This window comes from Sebastes fasciatus, chromosome 8 (genome assembly GCF_043250625.1).
Source record: "Sebastes fasciatus isolate fSebFas1 chromosome 8, fSebFas1.pri, whole genome shotgun sequence".
In the NCBI taxonomy this organism is placed as follows: Eukaryota; Metazoa; Chordata; class Actinopteri; order Perciformes; family Sebastidae; genus Sebastes; species Sebastes fasciatus.
In genome coordinates, this window is record NC_133802.1 from 35,360,430 (window position 1) to 35,382,401 (window position 21,972).

At 44.4% G+C, this 21,972-nt stretch overlaps 1 protein-coding gene across 2 annotated transcripts; it reads right to left on the reverse strand.

The window, feature by feature from the left end:
• Positions 1-2,473: 2,473 nt before the first annotated feature.
• On the reverse strand, positions 2,474-21,493 carry pan2 (poly(A) specific ribonuclease subunit PAN2). 2 transcript variants are annotated; one of them, XM_074645199.1, is made up of 26 exons: positions 21,369-21,493; positions 19,579-19,884; positions 18,775-18,944; positions 18,518-18,638; positions 18,320-18,397; positions 17,963-18,233; positions 17,432-17,777; positions 13,859-13,955; positions 13,177-13,296; positions 12,951-13,070; positions 12,709-12,837; positions 12,102-12,301; positions 11,576-11,724; positions 9,959-10,065; positions 9,767-9,865; positions 8,513-8,604; positions 7,746-7,890; positions 7,515-7,652; positions 7,377-7,436; positions 7,210-7,300; positions 6,966-7,123; positions 6,396-6,539; positions 4,538-4,717; positions 4,317-4,410; positions 2,889-3,080; positions 2,474-2,753 (listed from the first exon to the last, which is right to left on the reverse strand). In XM_074645199.1, exons 2-26 carry the CDS (start codon positions 19,864-19,866, stop codon positions 2,719-2,721), a joined length of 3,624 nt encoding a protein of 1,207 aa, XP_074501300.1. In that variant the 5' UTR covers positions 19,867-19,884; positions 21,369-21,493; the 3' UTR covers positions 2,474-2,718. The 2 variants fall into 2 exon arrangements, with proteins under 2 accessions (XP_074501300.1, XP_074501299.1); XM_074645198.1 differs by having other exon boundaries at positions 2,877-3,080.
• Positions 21,494-21,972: the final 479 nt, after the last annotated feature.

A 21,972-nucleotide genomic window follows, 5' to 3' on the forward strand; every position in this document is an offset into this window, starting at 1 on the left:
CAACGAATCCTGGTTGAGGAATGTAACGCCATCCCACAGCAACGTGTGACCAGGTTGGTGACCAGCATGAGGAGGAGGTGCCAGGCTGTTATGGCTGCGTATGGATCTTCCACCGCTACTGAGGCTCCTGACGGTGGATTCAATGAATAAAGTGTAAAATTGCCAATATGTCTTGTTTGTTCTTTGTTACTGATAGAGAGTTCAATCATCCAATCCACCAAACAACTCAAAACAAGAGTCAATACCAACAGGAGAATACACTGTTTACCATTGACGGAGCATTTTGGCAAATTTTTCTTGGACGCTCCCCACATAATCAGCTGTGCTGCTCATCCCACAAATGCATGATCCTTACAAGTGTGACATCATTGCGAAGGTAAATAAACAGGCTTTCCAACCATGTAAAATACAATGACCATTAGCATTGTAACAAAAGAGAGATAATCCACCAAACACAAGTTTCCGAACTTTGTTTTTCCAGTTTATTTACTGAGGACGCAGCCAGACCGGCGCCCCTCAGCAGTCGAGGCCCAAAGGCGCAGCGGATCCGTGCGCCTTCGAGAGCGCACGGTCAGCTGCTGTGAAGACGCATTGCGTATGTTACTGATTCCTAAGGAAAGACCATCAAATAAAGTATGTTTTCTAGCCTCCACCTCAGTAACAAGCATTCAATTTCATAATCGTTAAATTCTTCTTTTTTGTTCCTTTTCAATTCATTAAAAAAAATTTCATAGTATAGTATGTCAAAAAATGTCATGAAAAAAGGTCATAGTATAGCATGTTGAAAAATGTCGTGAAAAAAAGCCACCAAGCCACCAATGCCACACGCACTGAGGACTGTTCTCTTGGGATATTTGACTTCGTCATTAGAAGTTAGACCTGAAAACAGACTGTGTCACATAAGGATCGAACTCACAACCTCCAGTAATTTTTGGAGTTTTACCACCTGACGTCATTAAATGAGACCAACTTTAAACAGTCCCTTTAATAAAGGTAGCTGCTTGCTATTAAAGTGTTGTTCTCAGCTTTGATCACTAGAGGGCACTGTGGGCCTTTCCTTAGAAAGGTTTTCAACAGTTTCAAACAAACAAAGCCCGTTTCAGTGACCTCTCAACTGCCTGTCGTAACTATATTCTCTCCAGTAACGGTCCAACTCGTCAGAGCGCTTAGGAATCATTGTCATAACTACAATATCATTGCTGCTTTTAGGAAGAACAAAAACATACAGGATTTTATAATTACAGCTAAAGCCAAAACTATTTATGCGGGAAAACCAGCAACTCTATTCTGAGTACATTTATTTAAAGGGACTGTTTGTAACTTCTTCCAGGTATAAATCATTGCTGGTCGGTGTCTCCTGGTCTCTCGTGTGTCTCCGCTGTTCAGACTCAGACTCCAACACAAACTCCAGTGAAGCACCAAAACCTCTTGGTTGTATCTAGTGAAGCTGTTAAACAGTGTTGGCCGCGGTCGGAGGACGCGGGGGAGACCGTAGCTTTGGTCTCCAGCTCTGCTCCTCTGCTGCCTTCACTCACACACCGCGCTCCTTCTCTCTCTCTCTCTCCACCTCTCACGTGCATGCTGCTCACTCCACACTGCAGAAGAGTTAGTTTAGCTCTGAGAATATCTAGTGAATGTTCAGTGGACGTTTGTGCAGAAATAACTGCTGCAGCTCCTCCAGACCAACAGAGGTTTCCCGTGTCTTGTGAAGTGACGGGGCTCCGCAGAGAGAAACGTTATCGTCTCCCCCGTTCCCTCCGGCCGCGGTCGGGAGGCTGAGGCGGGAAAAGCCAACACTAGGATCAGCATTGATTCATGGAGAGACCTTGGTCTGGTCAGCTAACATTACTGCCAAGCAGCTGAAATATAGAGTGATATTGTGCTTTTAGCTGACGTGTGTCTCCTCACTGTGTTGAGTGATGCTCCTTCATGTCTATGTAGAGCGAGCACAAGCGCCAGCAACAGGACGCTGACTTTAGTTGACTTAACGGACACAGGTGAAGCTGTTAACAAGACATTTAGGATTCTTACTAACACTCCCTTTAATTCTGTACAAACATCTTGTTTTTTTGGGGTTAGTCACGACCGAGGAAGTTTATTGTTTAAAGTTTAATGTTTACTTGAATAAAAGAAGATTTGTCTCCTCATTCACAAACCAACGCACTGTGTGTATTTATGTACAAATAAATGAATCTACTACGACGTGTTATCTGTTATCTCTGTACTGCTGCTGTTATGAATGCTAACGGAGATATTACACCGCCTGGGGAACGACCCCAATCTGCTGGTAAATGTCAATGAAACCTTTCAGGCAAATCAACAGGCAAATTTACAACCGAGCATTCACAACACTACAACATTTCTCAGAAGGCAAAACTTATTGTTAAATTTGAATAGACTTCTCAGAAAGACCATGTTAATAATGTAAAATGTATTTCCCACTTCCTGGTATGAAACACGATGGATCCTCCTCTAGTGCTCATGAGACATTTATTTATAAAACATGTTGTATTTTTTAAAAAAAGGCTCCAAATCATACAATACAAATGTCCTTTTCTGACAACCTTTCCTGGATGAAAAGTAAACATTGATTAAAACTGTTTAGTCACTGAGCTGAAGTGGCCTGTCCAGGCAACGAGGACCTTCATATACACAATGCAAAACAATGCAAAATCTGACCAGCTGAACGAGCGGATGTCTTCGGTGTCGCGGTGCAGCTCACAGCCCCATCACAGAGGGAAACACAGCAGCACCTGTTGAAGGGAGGAGAGTGCTTTCAATCCACTCAGACAGACTCCGTTTCCCATGATGCCCTGTACTCTAAACTCATTATTACATCATTAACATCAGCGATCTGATTCCATGTTACGTCGTACTTTTTGGGCTACCTTGACCATCTCCTGCGTCCGACTCCGGGACTTTCCAGTCCAGCTGGCGGCCTTTTTCGTAGAGTCCCTTCAGGACCTTCCTCACTTCGTCGTTCCCCCCTCCGCGACTCAGCTCCAGGTACTTCCTGTACAGCTGCAGAGCGGTGCGTGCGTCCTCTATGCTGTCGTGTGTTTCCCCCTGGATGCTGAGGTCTGGGAACCACAAAGAGAAAAAAGGACAATCAGGAATGACTCGTCATAATGATTCCTGCATCTGAACCGTTAAGCATCAGTTCACAATGTGGGTATTATTGGACATTAAAACGCTTTAGTGCCAAGACGTCGAAATTAGAGATGTCCATAATTAACCGTTTAACCGTTAACCCACATTAAGCATTTTAACCGATTAACGCTATCGGTTAAAACGGTTAAAAGAAATGTTAATAATGAACTCAAAAGCTGAGCGGCTCAGAGGAGCGGCTCGCAGCCGCCCCTCAACGGTGCAATAACACTTTTTTTTTAATCACATGGGGGCAGCAGAAACAAGCTGTAAACAAAACATCGACATGTTATCACGTTTTAACGTTAGCATTTATTTGGAGTCACATGTCTACACAGCTAATCTCTAGCTGCATCTCATTTCACGATTTTTTGCCTCCTCGCTCCTCCGGCTGTGACCCGGAAATCGATCTCAGCGCTCCATCTTGAAGGACATCCCAATTCCTAAAATGCATCTTGAGAAGCGAGGATCGAGGAGGCTTGACGGAGGAGCCATGAGCGAGGATGCACCAGTGTATCCTCCAGTGTATCCTCCACGGAAGTATTTTACCGACCGACACGCCCCCTTATTGGATATAATTTATTGATTGGAAGCTGCGCTGATCGGTTTGATCTGATACATCAACATCACTGGAGTTTTATACCGGAGTGATATCCAGCTGTGATCAGCTGATCCAGCTGTGATCAGCTGCTGCTGTCATCAGAAACAGACGTCGCTTCACGTGACGCTTCAGAGGAAACGACATCTCATATCTCTAAAAACATATTTCCTCTTCCTCTCTCCTCGTGTCTTTTCCTCGCCTCCTCCGCTCGCATCTCCCGTGGGCGGGACCAAGACACGAGGAGAGGAGTCGAGGAGAGGAGTCGAAACGTATAAAATCAGAAATGGGAAAGGCCTTCTGACTGCGTCTGTCTGCTGTTTGGTGCTGAGCAGGTAGTGTGTACAGCTTTGTCCTCTGAAACCAGCTGCCTTCTGCGTCTGAAAGCGTTGCTATGAGAGCGGTGAGAGTGAAACACAACAGTAAAGTTGTGGGCCAGTGAGCTAAACAACTAAACTAAAACTAAAGAAGCTTCTCTGTAGATTTGTCACAACGAGCCACCTTTCACATTACACCTAGTCATGTGATCTGTTGTTCATAGAAAACATTGATTAGAGCTGCATTAACTTACCTAGAAAGTACCAGGCGAGAAATCTCAGCGAAATCATCCTCTTGCGGGGTAAATGGAACAGGTAGACGGTGTCGATGACTTGGTCTTTCAGAACCTTAACAACAGAAAAGAAACAGATCAAGTCACCTGTGTTCCCCTTACAGTGATTCAATGATGCACTTCACAGTCAACTGTGAACTTAAATGATCCATCTACAGAACCAATCAGACATAATAACATACCAGTAGATTAATAACCCGAAAGTCCTTCTGCAGGCCGTGACCGACGAAGCGAACTCCCGTGTCGATGAGGAAGCGCAGCTTTAAGTAAGTGGACTTCAGCGTGGTCAAATGCTTTGAAGAAATCTTTGCATCCAGGTCTCCCGGTTTGATGCCAGAATACTGTGTCAAATAGTCGACCACCTGGAAGAACAGACATTCACAAGTGTTAGAAAAAGCACCGTACCTTCAGGGTTAATGTTTCACTTGATCAACTTGATGAATAAAAGACTTTTCTATCAAGTTAGCAGAAAGTACGAGGCTCGACAGTAACGCTGTGTTTTCACTCGGGATGTCACCTTACCAGAAATCTAATAGTTAGTCCATACCGATACCAGAAATCTAATAGTTAGTCCATACCGATACCAGAAATCTAATAGTTAGTCCATACCGATACCAGAAATCTAATAGTTAGTCCATACCGATACCAGAAATCTAATAGTTAGTCCATACCGATACCAGTGAATTTCCACGATTCTCGATACCACGGTAAAAAAAACAATAACTTATATTTATAACCAAGGAAATTCTTTGTCGACTAACACTCTTTAACACACTTTGTTTTGCAGATTAATCGATTAGTTGATTCAATCGATAGATTTGTAAAACAAAGAATCACACAAAAGCACCACTTCAAATCTTACAAGAGATGTGCGGATAAAGTTTCTTGGAAATTCATTCAGCATGAAAAAGCATAAAAAACAACTACTGGACTAAGAGGGGGTAAACCCAGTGGTTTATATACCGGGAACTGAGGGAGGAAACGTTAACTGATTAACGTAACAAGTTAACGTTAATTGATTAACGTAATAACTTAACATTAACGATTAAGTATTCAATTCTGTAAAAGTATCAGATGAAAAACAATCGGTTACTGTAATAAAGCTTTTATTCTTTTAGGTTAAATTTCTGACGTTTAACTGCATAGTATTTTAATTACTCAAAATATAAGGTGACTAAAAAAGGCAACCATATATTATTAAGTGTTGGCAACCAAAAGCTGACGCCTGGTCGCCAGCGTGGCAACCACTTTTAAAAGTTAGTGTTGAGCCCTGTAGTACTCACTATAGGGACAAGTGATCAATCATCCTGATCGGAGCACAATTGTGGACAGAATTCCTTCATTTGTTAACACGAGGCTTTTATTCTGAAAAATGTGCCCGACAGTGTTTTAGAACATGCAGTGACTTGGAGAGCTCCATGAATGAATATAGTACGGGGATTTAATTGTGGATTATTACTTTTATTTACAAATTACCACACGTTTCTTAACCTTTCTCTGTCTAAAATAAATATAAATGATATTTATAATGAAATTAAATGGCCATTAAAAGGCAAACTCTATGTAGAAAGAAAGGGCTGACAGCAGCAGAAACGCAGCAGACAAGCAGGTGGTGTGAACACCCGACGCGTGAATCACGCAGCCGCCACGCCACGCAGCCGCCACGCAGCCGCCACGCAGCCGCCATGCAACCGCAACGCGCTCCTGAAGTTCCTGGTGTGTCCCAGGCTTTAGGGTTAGCTAACCCAAACAGGGTTAGGGTTAGGGGGTTAGGGTTTGCTAACCCAAACAAGAGAAAACAGAGCTCAACCTCTCTGCACATTCTTGATGTGCTCCTCATTTCAGACCGTTCCAGAACTGCTTGAACGTACTGCAGGACGACCAAAGATTACCCTGCATGTGTTCGAGTGTATCATCAACACTGTTTAATGACAGTGAAGGCAACACGACAGAGGTAGTGATCGGGTCATAGTTTAATCAGGTGTAACCCCCCCATCCACAACATTCAACACTTCCTGTGAATGTACTTCTATGACTCACCTGCTCCTGAGTGGAGATGTAGTCGTCGATGAAGGGCACCCCCTCGTTGGTCCCCTGACCCCTCACACAGGTGATCCTGGCCACAGACATCTGACTGGGCTTGATGGTCGACTTGGTGCCGTCACTGCGAAGCTCTGCCTCTTCCTGCAAACACACGGTCACAAGGTTTATATAAAGTGTCTGATCCCAATCGGGCCAAGGCTTTATTCAACTTGTTTCACCTATGCAGTGGTACTCTCGAACACTTGCAAACAGACTTCTAGTGTAAAGTTGATGGAGTTCTTCTTTAAGACAGGGAGTGGGTGAATCAGAGGAGAGATCATTATTACATCTTAAAAATGATTCCATCCAAAGTCCAACTACAGTCTGAACATGTTGGTCTGATAGAGTTAAAGTGAGCAGGCCATGCTCTAAAATATGGATTCATGTGATTACTGACGGACGAAGACATACTCAGCTTTACAGTAACCAGGTCACTGCAGTTCTCCGATAACCAGCGTTCTCTGAGTAACCTGGTTTCTTGTAAACGTCCTGTGTGACAGAGTGAGTGTCATTATAATCCAGACTCACCTGGTTGAGCGTGACAAACTCGGCGTCCAGCCCCACCAAGTCGCCGGCCTGCGGCATCTCGCTGACCATGAGGGGGATGAAAGTGGCGTGACTCTTCCTCTGCTTCCGAGCCAGCGAGGCCTCCGTCAGCAGCACGCTGGCGTCTATGGGGTTCTTAACTGAGACAAAACAGCGAAGCATGAGCAGGCAAATGAATGAATGCAAACCTACAAGTAAAATCTCCAGATGATGTCCTGCGACTTACTGCGGAGGTCGTATTTGGTGTGGTAGTTCCTCTTGGCGTAATACAGAATGCCTGGCACTTTCCAGCTCACATCAAACTGAGCAGCTTCAGTCTTGACAAACACAAACACACAATGCTTTGATATGACTGCAAACATTAGCATCAATTAAATACAGTCACATATTTACCTTGTCAATTGGCTCAATTAAGAAGTCATTGAAGAGGTACCACTGCTGATGTGTGACTCCCTGAAACAAACAATTGAAATGTCACTGTTTACCCAGAATAAAACATCAGCTCCACTTTGTCTCAGACTGGAATCTCACCTCTTTTCTTTGATGGTACGTCTCTCCCACTTTGATGTGTGCGACCAAGTTGCCACCCGTACGAGCGTCCAGGACGTGAGGCACCGTGACCACCAAGTCGTAGACGGAGGCGCCCTCCTCCTCCTCGGCAGCACTTAACTGATCGGAGGCGATGTGACGAGTTCATTAGTTGCATGTAAATCTCTAACACACGAGCCAAAATAAAGAATGAAAATCGTTCTCCTTCTTCACCTCCTCTCCTTCAGGCCAGCTGCCGATCTCCAGTCCCTGACTTTTGCTGATAGACATCTTGAGAGCCATCGGGATCCAGACGTGTCGCAGATCCTCCGCCCGCGTGTCAAAGGTGAAGCCCTCCATGCTGCATCCGTCCTCCCCGCTGCAGGGTCGTAACGTGACGTGAAAGTGAAGTTTCAAGTGGTGTTCAGTCCGGGGTTATTAAAGTAACAATTAGACATTAAGTCAATTAATTGGAAACTAAATTGATTATCTATCAATTGTTTAAATCCATTTTTGCCAAACGTGATAGTTTCAGCCTCTCAAATGTAAAGATTCGCTGCTCTTCTCTCTTTTATATCTTGTTTGGACACAAACAATTTATATATTTTACTATTTTCTGATGTTTTATAGACATATAAATAATATAAACAATGAATCTGCTATATTCTGTTACTGCAATGTCTATTCCTCTCCTTAAACATTTTCAGAAACATGTTTTAGTGTCAGCTGTAAAAACAGGAAGTTGTCTCCGGCCATTGGGCGGTGCTTGGTATTTCCTCAACAGATCTCAACATGGCTGCCGGGTCACAAACTTTCTCATTTTACAGCTAAACGGTACGCTAGAAGATGATTCTGAGAACATGTGAGGAGAGAAACAGACATTACAGTAACAGAATCAAAAATAACCTTTTTATCAGATTTGCAGCTTTAATCACATGAATCGATAACGGACACAATCAACGGGTCAACACGATTTCTTTGACATTAAAAGGGGATCTTACTCCAAGCACCACTCGGTGGGCATGGGCGGGGGGGGCTCTTTAGGTTTTGCAGGTTCCATCGCCTCCTTCTGCATGGCCTTATTGAAGGCGTACTGTGAGGAAAACCAAAAGACAATCACATGTAACTCACAACATATAGTCCACGAGCCGGGGGGCTGGTCGTGCCCCTTTGGAGGGACCAGGTCTCAGAGGGATTCTTTTTAAAGGTCTATGTCTCCAGTGTTGGAAAATGCATGATAGAAAGCTACCATTACTGTAATGCTATGTGCTATCACTCCTTTCATCCCTCCATCATTACATTTGTTCCATCTTTTTTCCCCATTTCCCACATAGATCCAGAATAAAAGAGGGAAACCAACACACAATATCATGAAGTCACATATCGTTGTAAAGCTTAGACTATAATCTATCCATCGGTCACAATGTCATGACATTGAGGTCGAGAATTTGACCTTTGACCTCTAATGCTGCAATGGGGCAAATTCTTAACGCCACTCCAAATACCCTTATAACTACCTTCATATTGATCTGACGTGCACATGGATAGTTCCAACATAAAGAGCACAAAGAGCTTTAAAATGATATATTACATGACTAACAACAATAACAACATGTCCTATCAGAATAACATAACTTTGTGCAGTTTGTATTTGACAGAATGTCAGAACTTTGCATTGGATTCTGTTATTGGGGCCGTTTAAAATAACTTTCTAAGCAGCAAAACCGATTCAGTATCAGTGGGTTATATTCCAGCTGATATGTGAAAATGATGTTCACTTTTTTCAATATGAAGGTAGTTATAAGGGCATTTGGAGTGGCATTAAGAATTTGCCCCATTGCAGGTCAAAGGTCAAATTCTCTTGACCTGAGTGTCATGACATTGTGACCGATGGATAGATTATAGTCTAAGCTTTACAACGATATATGACTTCATGATATTGTGTGTTGGTTTCCCTCTTTTATTCTGGATCTATGTGGGAAATGGGGAAAAAAGATGGAAAAATGGAATGATGGAGGGATGAAAGAAGAAGTGATAGCACATTGAAAGCTACCATTACTGCAATGCTATCATGCATTGTCCAACACTACGGACATAGACCTTTAAAAAAATCCCTGAGACCTGGTCCCTCCGAAGTGAAACGACGGCCACGTTTTGGGGGTCAGGCTCATAGACTAATAGGCATGTTATGAATTATTTAAAGTCTATTTGAAACTTACCAGGATGGAAATAAAACCAAAATGAGTGTCATTTACCTCTGCCTGGACCTTCCAGAATTCAGCCTCTTTAGCACTGTTCACCTCACAGTTGATGACCAGAACATCTGGAAGACATCGAATGTTGCGTGTCTGCACCTGAAGTGGAACACAGAAACCCTCTGATGATGCAGAACAGGGTGAAATGAGACTGTGAATATGATCAGTGTCTGAAGGGGAGCTGTAACTCACTGTGGGTTGATACTTCTCACAGTTTTCACACCACGCCTGAGTGCTCTGCTCCAGACAGATGCTCTTCTTCAAGATCTCAGCAAAGTCGTATTCCTTTATTGTTTTCTCTGATGAGTCAAACAACAAAAACACAACTATGAACTTTTATCTACGTCGGGTTTATCCGTACACTCGTCTCTCAGGGTGACGCTCGAGGTACACGGGATAGCTACACAAGACTGTTCATGCTCAGCCGTGTGAAAGTTCTTTAATGCTGCGTTCCAGACAACTTTCTGACCTCCTACTAGAAATAATAATAAATAATATAATAATAATAATAATAATAATAATATGTATAATATAATGGAACGCCACTCAAAGTCGCAGTTCCTACTTGTGAACTCATGGCGAATCCATCCACCACAACCAGACCTCTGCATTGCCTGGAACGCAGCGTGAACTCACCTTGAGAGTTCTGTTCGGGGTAATGCATGGTGAAGAGCACGGTGAACTCACATTGAGAGTTCTGCTCGGGGTAATGCATGTTGAAGAGCAGGGTGAACTCACATTGAGAGTTCTGCTCGGGGTAATGCATGGTGAAGAGCACGGTGAACTCACATTGAGAGTTCTGCTCGGGGTAATGCATGTTGAAGAGCAGGGTGAACTCACATTGAGAGTTCTGTTTGGGGTAATGCATGGTGAAGAGCACGGTGAACTCACATTGAGAGTTCTGTTTGGGGTAATGCATGGTGAAGAGCAGCGTGAACTCACATTGAGAGTTCTGTTTGGGGTAATGCATGGTGAAGAGCAGCGTGAACTCACATTGAGAGTTCTGCTCGGGGTAATGCATGGTGAAGAGCACGGTGAACTCACATTGAGAGTTCTGCTCGGGGTAATGCATGGTGAAGAGCACGGTGAACTCACATTGAGAGTTCTGCTCGGGGTAATGCATGGTGAAGAGCACGGTGAACTCACCTTGAGAGTTCTGTTCGGGGTAATGCATGGTGAAGAGCAGCGTGAACTCACATTGAGAGTTCTGCTCGGGGTAATGCATGTTGAAGAGCAGGGTGAACTCACATTGAGAGTTCTGTTTGGGGTAATGCATGTTGAAGAGCAGGGTGAACTCACATTGAGAGTTCTGTTCGGGGTAATGCATGGTGAAGAGCAGCGTGAACTCACATTGAGAGTTCTGCTCGGGGTAATGCATGGTGAAGAGCACGGTGAACTCACATTGAGAGTTCTGTTTGGGGTAATGCATGTTGAAGAGCAGGGTGAACTCACATTGAGAGTTCTGCTCGGGGTAATGCATGTTGAAGAGCAGGGTGAACTCACATTGAGAGTTCTGTTTGGGGTAATGCATGTTGAAGAGCAGGGTGAACTCACATTGAGAGTTCTGCTCGGGGTAATGCATGTTGAAGAGCAGGGTGAACTCACATTGAGAGTTCTGTTTGGGGTAATGCATGTTGAAGAGCAGGGTGAACTCACATTGAGAGTTCTGTTCGGGGTAATGCATGGTGAAGAGCAGCGTGAACTCACATTGAGAGTTCTGCTCGGGGTAATGCATGGTGAAGAGCACGGTGAACTCACCTTGAGAGTTCTGTTCGGGGTAATGCATGGTGAAGAGCAGCGTGAACTCACCTTGAGAGTTCTGTTCGGGGTAATGCATGGTGAAGAGCAGCGTGAGGGAGGAGCGGACCGTCTCCTTGCCACAGCGACACAGACTGCTGTTCTCAACTTCACATCCAAACAGTTTTCCGATGGCGGACTCACCAGAGGAACCCAGAGAACTGTATAAACGAATACACAACACAAATGACATATTTCCTATACCTATACATATCTTATACGTATACGTATCCGTCAGAACTTTGTTTGTTAGGTTTTGCATGAATATTAGGGGTGTAAATCACCAGTTTCATCACAATACAATATCATTTTGATTCTTTATTTGCTGATATCACAAAGTCTGCCACCGTATGATTTTGATCCGATTCAATTCAGGGGGCTGCAATTGATATGAGACGATACCATATTTCATATATATTTATAACACAATCAGTGACTCAGTTACATTTATATCAACTCACATTGATGTATATGAGGTTAGCCGGAAACTGCTGACACCTATCAGAGGCAGGCGGTACAGTGAGTATAGAACAGATACCTGCTGCTGGCTCCCCTGTAGGCCTGCGGGCCCTCCTGCTCCTGCGTCTCCTGGTGGAGCTGTGTGAGGATGAAGCGGTTCCAGCTCTGGATTAAGCGGCCGAGTCTGGCCTTCCCCGTTTGCTCGTCTGAGTCTGCGAGGATCAGACCTAGCGCCGAGGCTTCGGGGATGGTACGAAACGCTCGGAGGAAGTTACTAGCCTTGAGAGGAGGAGATGGGAGAGGTTGGATTGGGAAATCTACAGCTGTGTTCACATTCAATTGACTTTATTAAGCTATATCTAAATGTTGCAAAAAAAAAAAAAAAATGCTAATTTCCTTCATCTGGTTTTGGAGCGAATAAACTCAGCTACAGCGTAGTTTGGTCAGAAGATGGGGCTTTATGCTACGCGTGACTGTAATCCTCCAGTAAACAGAGAAGAAGAGGTTGTGAACCGGAAACAAAACAAGTGGGCTTGGCCTTCTAACCATCTACAGCAGGGGTTCTCAAACTGTGGTACGTTCTCTGAAATACCTTTAAAAAATATATTATTATTATTATTAACGGTTAAACGGTTAATTATGGATACCCCTAACCTCCATTCAGAGAAACAATAACAAACAGCTACCTGACATGGATCTCCTCGGGACAAATCCAACATGTGGAAGAGGAATCCGAGCTCACAGGCCAAGCAGAACTCCTTCTGGCACAAATGGTTCTGCACTAGACACCGGATTGGCTCCAGGAAATACAACACCTGACGTACCAACACAGAAACAGGAGAATGAGAACTCTGCATGGGTCAAAGCAAAACAACAACTTTGATATAATCTCTGTTTGATTTGACTGAACACCTTCCTAGTTTCTGACCTGGATCATGCAGTTGCAGTAGGCGTTGGGGATGTGAGGCTCCAGACCAGCAAACAAGGTTCTGTTGTAATGTTTGAAGTCAAAGTCCTCCAGTCCAAGTTTAGAGTATTTAATTGTGACCTGATCCAGCACAAAGATCAAAACTTATTTTCATACACAGCAAACTAATTATAGAAAGACTGAAACTGTCCTTTAATATGAAAAGCATGATGAAAACGAGTCCGACCTTTCTGTACTTTTTGGGCACCATGTAGAGGTGTGGCTCTTCATCACGTCCGATCGGTGATTCAGGGACCTGGTTGTAGTTATCATAATCCAGTTCCACGTCTTTAATTTTGTAAGGAACCTGAAACCAACACAGAGAATAGTTTTTAGATCTTTGAAATCTAAATATCAACGTGACGTTGAACACAGCTGAATATAGTGGAAATGACACAGTACTAAGGCTGGTACCTTAGTATTGCCGTAAAGTATCCTGGTCTTATTGAGGATATAGATTTGACATGTTTTCTGTGAGTAATAATAAATACTTATAAATATGTTTATTTTCCTGTTCAGGCTCCCGTGTTTGCTTTACAGCCTCTGTTGTAAAGTAGAAGTAGTTTCATTAATGAAGGACATGAATTACATGTTTCTGTGTTATCTCTTTGATATTTAGTTATATGTTGTAATATCATGATGATCATGTGATCGCCTCCCGTTGGTTGTTGATACATACAGGTGAGGCCACATCCACCTGGTCTGTTTGTTAGTAAGCCCTGACGAAGACCTGCAGTGGCTTTTTAATATTATTCTCTTCCTCTTTGCTACTTTTTTGATATTTTGGAGAGCCTGGATTGACTTCCTGTTTAACAACACGAGGCTGCTTTAAAGCAGTGGAAGATCTACATCGTGTGTTTTTGACATGCCTGGTTCCGAGGGCGGGTACGAGGATTTGCTGCGTAACCGATGAAGCCGACGGTTTTCATGGTGCGCAGGATCTCTGGGTCCACAGGAGGAGCTCGTCTGTTGGAGAGAACAGTGGGTTTAATAAATGGGAGCAGTGGGAGCACTAAATGTTGTAAGTGATATACACTCAGATGCCACTTTATTAGGTACACCTGATTTAAACGTTAAACAGCAATGCCCCTGAGAGAGAGGGGTTTCTAATATTTTGTCCATCCCATTTACATTAATGAGGTTTGACTGGATATTAGCACAAACTATCAGCCTCCAGAATAAAAATACATTAGAATGAACCTCTGAAACTAGAATTACTGCCTACGCGGTCGTACGCCTCTGCCAACCAGTCAAGTTGCATTTTACATCTGTTTCATCATTTTTATCCTGTTAGGCATTTGTGTCAAATTGTCATAATTAGCATATGATTTTTTTTTGTTATGTCCATAAACATGTTTTGTGAGTTCGCAGTGACCTTCGACCACTAAATTCTAATCAGGTCACGCTTGAGTCCAAGAGGACTGTTGTGCCAGATGTAACACAGTTCCCTCCAGGTTTCATGAGAAGGGGACGAACGTTAGCTCAAAGTTACCTTAACTTTTGACCATCAAAATCTAATTAGTTCATCGTTCACCATCTACATGCTCCCCCTCGGTCAGATCATCCGCCACCACGGCCTCAGCTTTCACTCATATGCTGACGACACACAGCTATATCTTAGCACCAAACCATCCACCCAGCTCCCCCCACAGTCACTTGTAAACTGCCTGCATGAAATAAAAATCTGGATGTCATCTAACTTCCTAAAACTCAACAGCAACAAAACCGAGCTCATGGTTGTGGCTTCCAAGGCCCTGCTCCGGAAGGTTGGAGGTCTACATCTGGACGTCGACGGACGGCTGCTCTTTCTCCCCATCCTCGGAAGTCGGCAACCTGGGTGTCATCCTGGATCCGACTCTCTCATTCCAGTCGCACATCAAGTTCATTACCAAAATCCGCTTTCTTCCATCTAAAATACATCTCGACTCCGACAATCACTCTCTGACTCCGTGTCAGAAACCCTCATCCACGCCTTCGTCATCTCCCGTTTGGACTACTGCAATGGAGTTCTGTCCGGGGTTCCCAGCAAAGCCCCGGACAGGCTCCAGTATGTTCAATAGTCAGCTGCCAGGGTTCTGACCCGAACCAAGACAGCACATCACCGCCACCCTCATCCACCTCCATCGGCTCCCGGTCAAGTCCCACATCACCTACAAAATCCTCCTCCTCACCTACAAATCCCTCAATGCCCCTCAGTACCTATCTGACCTCCTCCACCCACACACACAGTCCCAGAACCTCAGATCCTCAAACACGGGTCAGCTCTCCATCCACCACACAAACCTGCAGACTTTTGGGGACAGAGCTTTCAGTGTGACAGCCGCCCCCCCCCACCCTCTGGAACTCTCTCCCCATAGAGCTCAGCAACGCCCCATCTCTGGACAGCTTCAAAAGACTCCTCAAAACCACCTCTTCACCAAGGCCTATGGCCTCTAGCTACTGCCATGTTCCATTTGTTGTGTCTATTTATGTCTATGTTAAGCGTCCTTGGGTTTCTTGAAAGGCGCTATATAAATCCAAGTTATTATTATTATTATTAAAAGGGTTAGTCTTACCCTTGGTAAGAGAGTATAAGAGTATGTTGCTGCATGGGGCCCGTTGTTCTGTATGTGACTCACAACGTGACAAAGTAAAACACTGTGACATCCCTTCAAGAGAATTAGCTGACCGTGACTGCAGAAAAGAGAAATGAATAATGTGCGGTGTGCAGTGACATCATACATCCCAGTTTGATATTTAGGTTTCCTTAATGTAAAGTTGCACCACAAGTTCAAAGATAAAGCTGGTGATTTTCTTTATTTCTGCTATTGTAAAACCCGTCGTGTGAAGTGCGTCCGTCCGTCTCAATACTTTCCAACTTCCCTATCTCGTCTGTGGCCCTCAGTCTCAAACGCCATGAGTTTAACAGCAGGTCACCAATATTAGTTTCATTTTCCAAAAAAGGCTAAATCATTTGCAAATCAGCTGGGAGTAAACGCTGCATTTCATGGAGACAATTCTCAGCCAGAGATTTGGTTCACTGGCAGTGTGTTGTTGTGTATATCAGCCGGTATCGGCAATCTCTGTCGACTTATTCCTATTTATTAATTATTTTTTTAAGCCTGTTAAACTGTGTCAGTCATAATCAGCTGTAGCTTCACTACAGTATGTTATACCTGGGCTATTATGGGGTTACGGTGGTGTGTTTAGTGTTAATAGTTAAAGTACTTTCCTGTGTTATTTGTAGACTATAGTAGGATATCATTCATGTCAGGATGCTCTTACATTTTATACACAGACACATTCTGAATCTCTAGAGTGAATAAAGACACCAGGAGATGTTGGGTTTAGGGCTCCTACCACAAGAACAGCCTTTATCTGAACATTTAAAGGGACTGTTTGTAAGAATCAGAAATGTCTTGTTAACAGCTTCACCTGTGTCCGTTAAGTCAACTAAAGTCAGCGTCCTGTTGCTGGCGCTTGTGCTCGCTCTACATAGACATGAAGGAGCATCACTCAACACAGTGAGGCGACACACGTCAGCTAAAAGCACAATATCACTCTATATTTCAGCTGCTTGGCAGTAATGTTAGCTGACCAGACCAAGGTCTCTCCATGAATCAATGCTGATCCTAGTGTTGGCTTTTCCCGCCTCAGCCTCCCGACCGCGGCCGGAGGGAACGGGGGAGACGCCGGAGTTTTGGTCGGAGACGATAACGTTTCTCTCTGCGGAGCCCCGTCACTTCACAAGACACGGGAAACCTCTGTTGGTCTGGAGGAGCTGCAGCAGTTATTTCTGCACAAACGTCCACTGAACATTCACTAGATATTCTCAGAGCTGAACTAACTCTTCTGCAGTGTGGAGTGAGCAGCATGCACGTGAGAGGTGGAGAGAGAGAGAGAGAGAAGGAGCGCGGTGTGTGAGTGAAGGCAGGCAGAGGAGCAGAGGAGCAGAGTACAGCAGAGACTCCGGTCCTGGAGACCAAAGCTACGGTCTCCCCCGCGTCCTCCGACCGCGGCCAACACTGTTTAACAGCTTCACTAGATACAACCAAGAGGTTTTGGTGCTTCACTGTAGTTTGTGTTGGAGTCTGAGTCTGAACAGCGGAGACACACGAGAGACCATGAGACACACGAGAGACCATGAGACACCGACCAGCAATGATTTATACCTGGAAGAAGTTACAAACAGTCCCTTTAAATGATTATTTGAATATTTACACATATCACAGCCTTCATCTGAACATTTAGTTCTTGTGGAAATGTTTGTTTTACAAAAAGAACATGAACATTGTACTGATAAATTACAGCACCCTCGTCCTTAACCGTTTAAACCGATAGCGTTAATCGGTTAAAATGCTTAATGTCGGTTAACGGTTAAACGGTTAATTATGGACATCCCTAGTTACCGGTCATACAGAATCAGCTGAGGTAAAGACGTGTAGTACTCGTGACTGTGTTACCTGGGGCTGGGTGTAGCCATTGCAGCGGACCAGTCCGACAGCAGATGCTCCGTGCTGGTCAGCGGCGTGGGGATAAGCGAGAGGGGCAGCAGGTCGTGGTTCCAGTCCAGCTGAGGCAGCGAGTCCACGAGGCATGGCAGAGCAAACTCCGTCTCCCGGGAGTAGTCATTAAATGAAACCTCAGGAGCGTCGGACCACAGGTGCACGCATCCCCCGGAGTCCCCGAAGGCCAAGGCTTGTTTGCTGGACGATACCTCAAAACTCATGAGCAGCTGGCCCACCGTGTTGACGTGAAAAATGTCCGCCATGTTGGCGAGACCGGTGGGCTCGCAGAACTGGCATTGACCTGGACGAAGAAACAGGAGGTGGAATATTATTTCCAAGCTACATGTGTCAGTATTCATTTAACATTTTCACTCAATTACCTGAGTGGCTGAGGTGGAAACGGTTACCAAGTCCCGAGTCAAGACAGTCTACAAACACCGACTACAGAACCTGAATGAAAGTGACCCCACATTCCCCGGCTGGTACCTGTCTGTGCGATGATCGCCAGGCGTGACGTGTAGGTCGGAATGAAGCGCAAGAAGAGAGGGTCCACGTGCACCTGAAGTGGCGTTACGGCTCGCATCATACGGAGGTCGTACACCATGAGGAATCGGTCACACGCCAACCCGTTCAATCCTCGACTGGAGAACCCGCACGCAGCCAGAAGGTTTCCGTGAACGTCGAAGTCTGAGAGGCTGCCAGAGAACGCGTCGAACTCGTGCTCCGTCTTGAAGCTACGCAAGTCCCGAAGGGTTATCTGTTTTCAAACAGAGGGCGAATCTTGAGTGTCGTGTAAACGAGAAAAACATCTTTCATAAAGTGATTTGATGAAGTTGTCCATACCCTGCCAGAAGTGTGTCCGCAGAAGAAGAAACGACCGGTTTGGCGCATTATTGCTACTCCAGGTACCTCAACAGTGAACTGTCAAGTACACATGACAAGAAAGTAAACAGTCAATCACTTGCTTTTAAGTATGTTCTTGTTATATTACACGTGATACGCTGTATGCATAGATAGTTGTGGATGTTGATAATCTCTCACCTTTTGAGTTTCTTGAACTGTATTCAAGTCAAGTTCAACCGCATAGTTTTGTAATCCACCCATGAGCAAGGTGTTGTTGTCGGTCATGAGGAGACTGTGCATATCAGCTCCTTCGTCCATCCTGCAACGCACGCGTACACAATAATCATAAACTTGAATCAATTCATTCTGTGAGAGATCATTTTACGGCTGCAGTTTGTCTACAATCAATCTCAGCATGAGGACATTTGTCCCAGTCAATACTTTGTGACACTTACGGGTAATCAAACATAACAAGGCCCCCACGAGTGTGGCATTTGAGGTTACACTTGGAAAGGAACAGGACGCCTGTTTCCAAACTCTGAATGTGTCGGATGTCATCTGATGCATGTGCTTGGAAAGAAGAATGGCGGCCCATTGTAGGTCCGAAGAACGAGGTTACGTGACCCTAAAGAGAATCATTTAAAGAATAAGATGGAATGTCAAAGTATTCATGCATTTTCTTTAAAGGTCCCATATTATCAAAAAGGGAGATTTTCATGTTTGTTTTTTATTATTAGAAAGCAGGATTAAGTCCTATATAAATACTGTGAAAGTATCAATCCACTCAATACACACAGCCCGTATACAGAAACTCTGCATTTGAAACAAGCTGTCGGGTTTCTGTCCATTCGTGATGTCACAAATATACAATATTTAGACCCTTGACACAATTTTAAACGTAAACATTCTAAATGTGTCCCAGTTTATTCCTGGTTGCAGTGGATGTGAATGTCATCAGCTGTCAGGAAGTACACATGGACCCAAGCTGTTGCCTAGCAACGCAATTATGTTGCAATTCCGTTAAAATGCGCTAAAACGGCGCGTTTCAGACGGAGGGTAAATACAGGCATATTCAGGCTGACAGTATGAGGAAAATAAGTTTGTTTTTTTAACATTACAGCATGTAAACATGTTCTAGTAGAAACACAAAAGACAAGTATGATCCTGAAAATGAGCATCATATGGGACCTTTAAAGTGGAAGCAGACTGCACGTTTCAGAAACGGTCTATATTCCATCATAATCATATAATCATCTTACTCTGTGGTTTCCCATCCAGAGCATTTCCTCCTGAAGATCAAAATGTGTTGCAGTGACCGGGATGCCAACTTCTGACACTGCACTGTGTAGCTCTGAAAACATCCCCTCCATGAGGTGCACAGGCTCGGGGCCCGTCCCGGCCAGCCCCTCCGGGTCCAGCTCCACAGCCTGCAGTAAACTGGGGTTCAGGTGGGGGTCCATGGAGGGCTCCATACCCGCGTCCAGAGTCCCGTGAAGGCTGGGCGGGTACTCACCCATCCCGGCGTCGAGACCGTCAAAGTTCATCATGAGTACGGCTAGGTCCACCTGCAGATGAAACACAGGGAGCCCGTTCTAATCATTACTCATCAGATCAGCTGCAGATGAAACACAGGGAGCCCGTTCTGATCATTACTCATCAGATCAGCTGCAGATGAAACACAGGGAGCCCGTTCTGATCATTACTCATCAGATCACCTGCAGATGAAACACAGGGAGCCCGTTCTAATCATTACTCATCAGATCACCTGCAGATGAAACACAGGGAGCCCGTTCTGATCATTACTCATCAGATCACCTGCAGATGAAACACAGGGAGCCCGTTCTAATCATTACTCATCAGATCACCTGCAGATGAAACACAGGGAGCCCGTTCTGATCATTACTCATCAGATCAGCTGCAGATGAAACACAGGGAGCCCGTTCTGATCATTACTCATCAGATCACCTGCAGATGAAACACAGGGAGCCCGTTCTAATCATTACTCATCAGATCAGCTGCAGATGAAACACAGGGAGCCCGTTTAATCATTACTCATCAGATCAGCTGCAGATGAAACACAGGGAGCCCGTTCTGATCATTACTCATCAGATCAGCTGCAGATGAAACACAGGGAGCCCGTTCTGATCATTACTCAGTAAGATCAGCTGCAGATGAAACACAGGGAGCCCGTTCTGATCATTACTCATCAGATCACCTGCAGATGAAACACAGGGAGCCCGTTCTGATCATTACTCATCAGATCACCTGCAGATGAAACACAGGGAGCCCGTTCTGATCATTACTCATCAGATCAGCTGCAGATGAAACACAGGGAGCCCGTTCTGATCATTACTCATCAGATCAGCTGCAGATGAAACACAGGGAGCCCGTTCTGATCATTACTCATCAGATCAGCTGCAGATGAAACACAGGGAGCCCGTTCTGATCATTACTCATCAGATCACCTGCAGATGAAACACAGGGAGCCCGTTCTGATCATTACTCATCAGATCACCTGCAGATGAAACACAGGGAGCCCGTTTAATCATTACTCATCAGATCAGCTGCAGATGAAACACAGGGAGCCCGTTCTGATCATTACTCATCAGATCAGCTGCAGATGAAACACAGGGAGCCCGTTCTGATCATTACTCATCAGATCAGCTGCAGATGAAACACAGGGAGCCCGTTCTGATCATTACTCATCAGATCAGCTGATCTCTGAGAGGCTGCTGGACTTTATGATTTAAACAGCTGTTCAGTACTTCAGACTGGTTTCACTGTGATAAACAGAAACACATTTAAGATTGAATCATGATGAGATGAGATGAATACCACTGATGTACCTTTAGACAGAGGTAGACCTTTATAACTGATTACAGCTAGCATCAGTTCAGCTAGCGGCTAACGTTAGCTCTAACGGTTCTCCTGCAGCTCAGTCTGCCGGTACCGGTACCGGTAAACACAGAACACACAGAACAGAGAGAGTTTATAAACCAGTGAAAGACTGTAGATATGGAGATAGACTGTAGATAGATGTGCCACCGACCTGTTGTTGTGCTTCTCTGGTTCCACCATGCTGCACCGCAACAACAACACGCGTCACAGCGAAACACTTCCGGAGCACAACACGCGTCACAGCGAAACACGTCCGGAGCACAACACGCGTCACAGCGAAACACGTCCGGAGCACAACACGCGTCACAGCGAAACACTTCCGGAGCACAACACGCGTCACAGCGAAACACGTCCGGAGTGTCATGTAACTCCATAACTACATTTAATCTAAAAGCACAGTAATTAAGAGTATCGTCGTGATACTTTACTTTAGTGTTTCCATTTTCTGGAAACATTGTTCCATTATGTTGGCTTTATTTTCTTATTTTGAGGCTTATTTTCTTCCATTTAAAGCACATAAAGTCTCATAAATTACTGTAATCATTATATGATGCAAGACTTTCCCTAATTATCTTGAGAAATGACAGATTTGACAGAAGAAAGTCACACGTGCAATATCACGGTCCAAGGATGCTCCTTCTGACCGTCTTTTCCTCTTTTGAAACTTAATAATAATAATAATAATAATAATAACAATAATACATTTTATTTGGTGGCGCCTTTCAAGACACCCAAGGGTTACCTTACAAAGATAA

Bases quoted from the DNA above. Each gene is read 5' to 3' on its own strand.
- pan2 (XM_074645198.1), bottom strand. From the start codon at position 19,866: ATGATGAACTTTGACGGTCTCGACGCCGGGATGGGTGAGTACCCGCCC. The intron at 7,653-7,745 runs GTGAAGAAGGAG...GCCTCCGATCAG, and splicing joins GCTGGCCTGAAGGAGAGGAG to TTAAGTGCTGCCGAGGAGGA. The intron at 2,754-2,876 runs GTACGACGTAAC...TCCCTTCAACAG, and splicing joins TGGTCAAGGTAGCCCAAAAA to GTGCTGCTGTGTTTCCCTCT.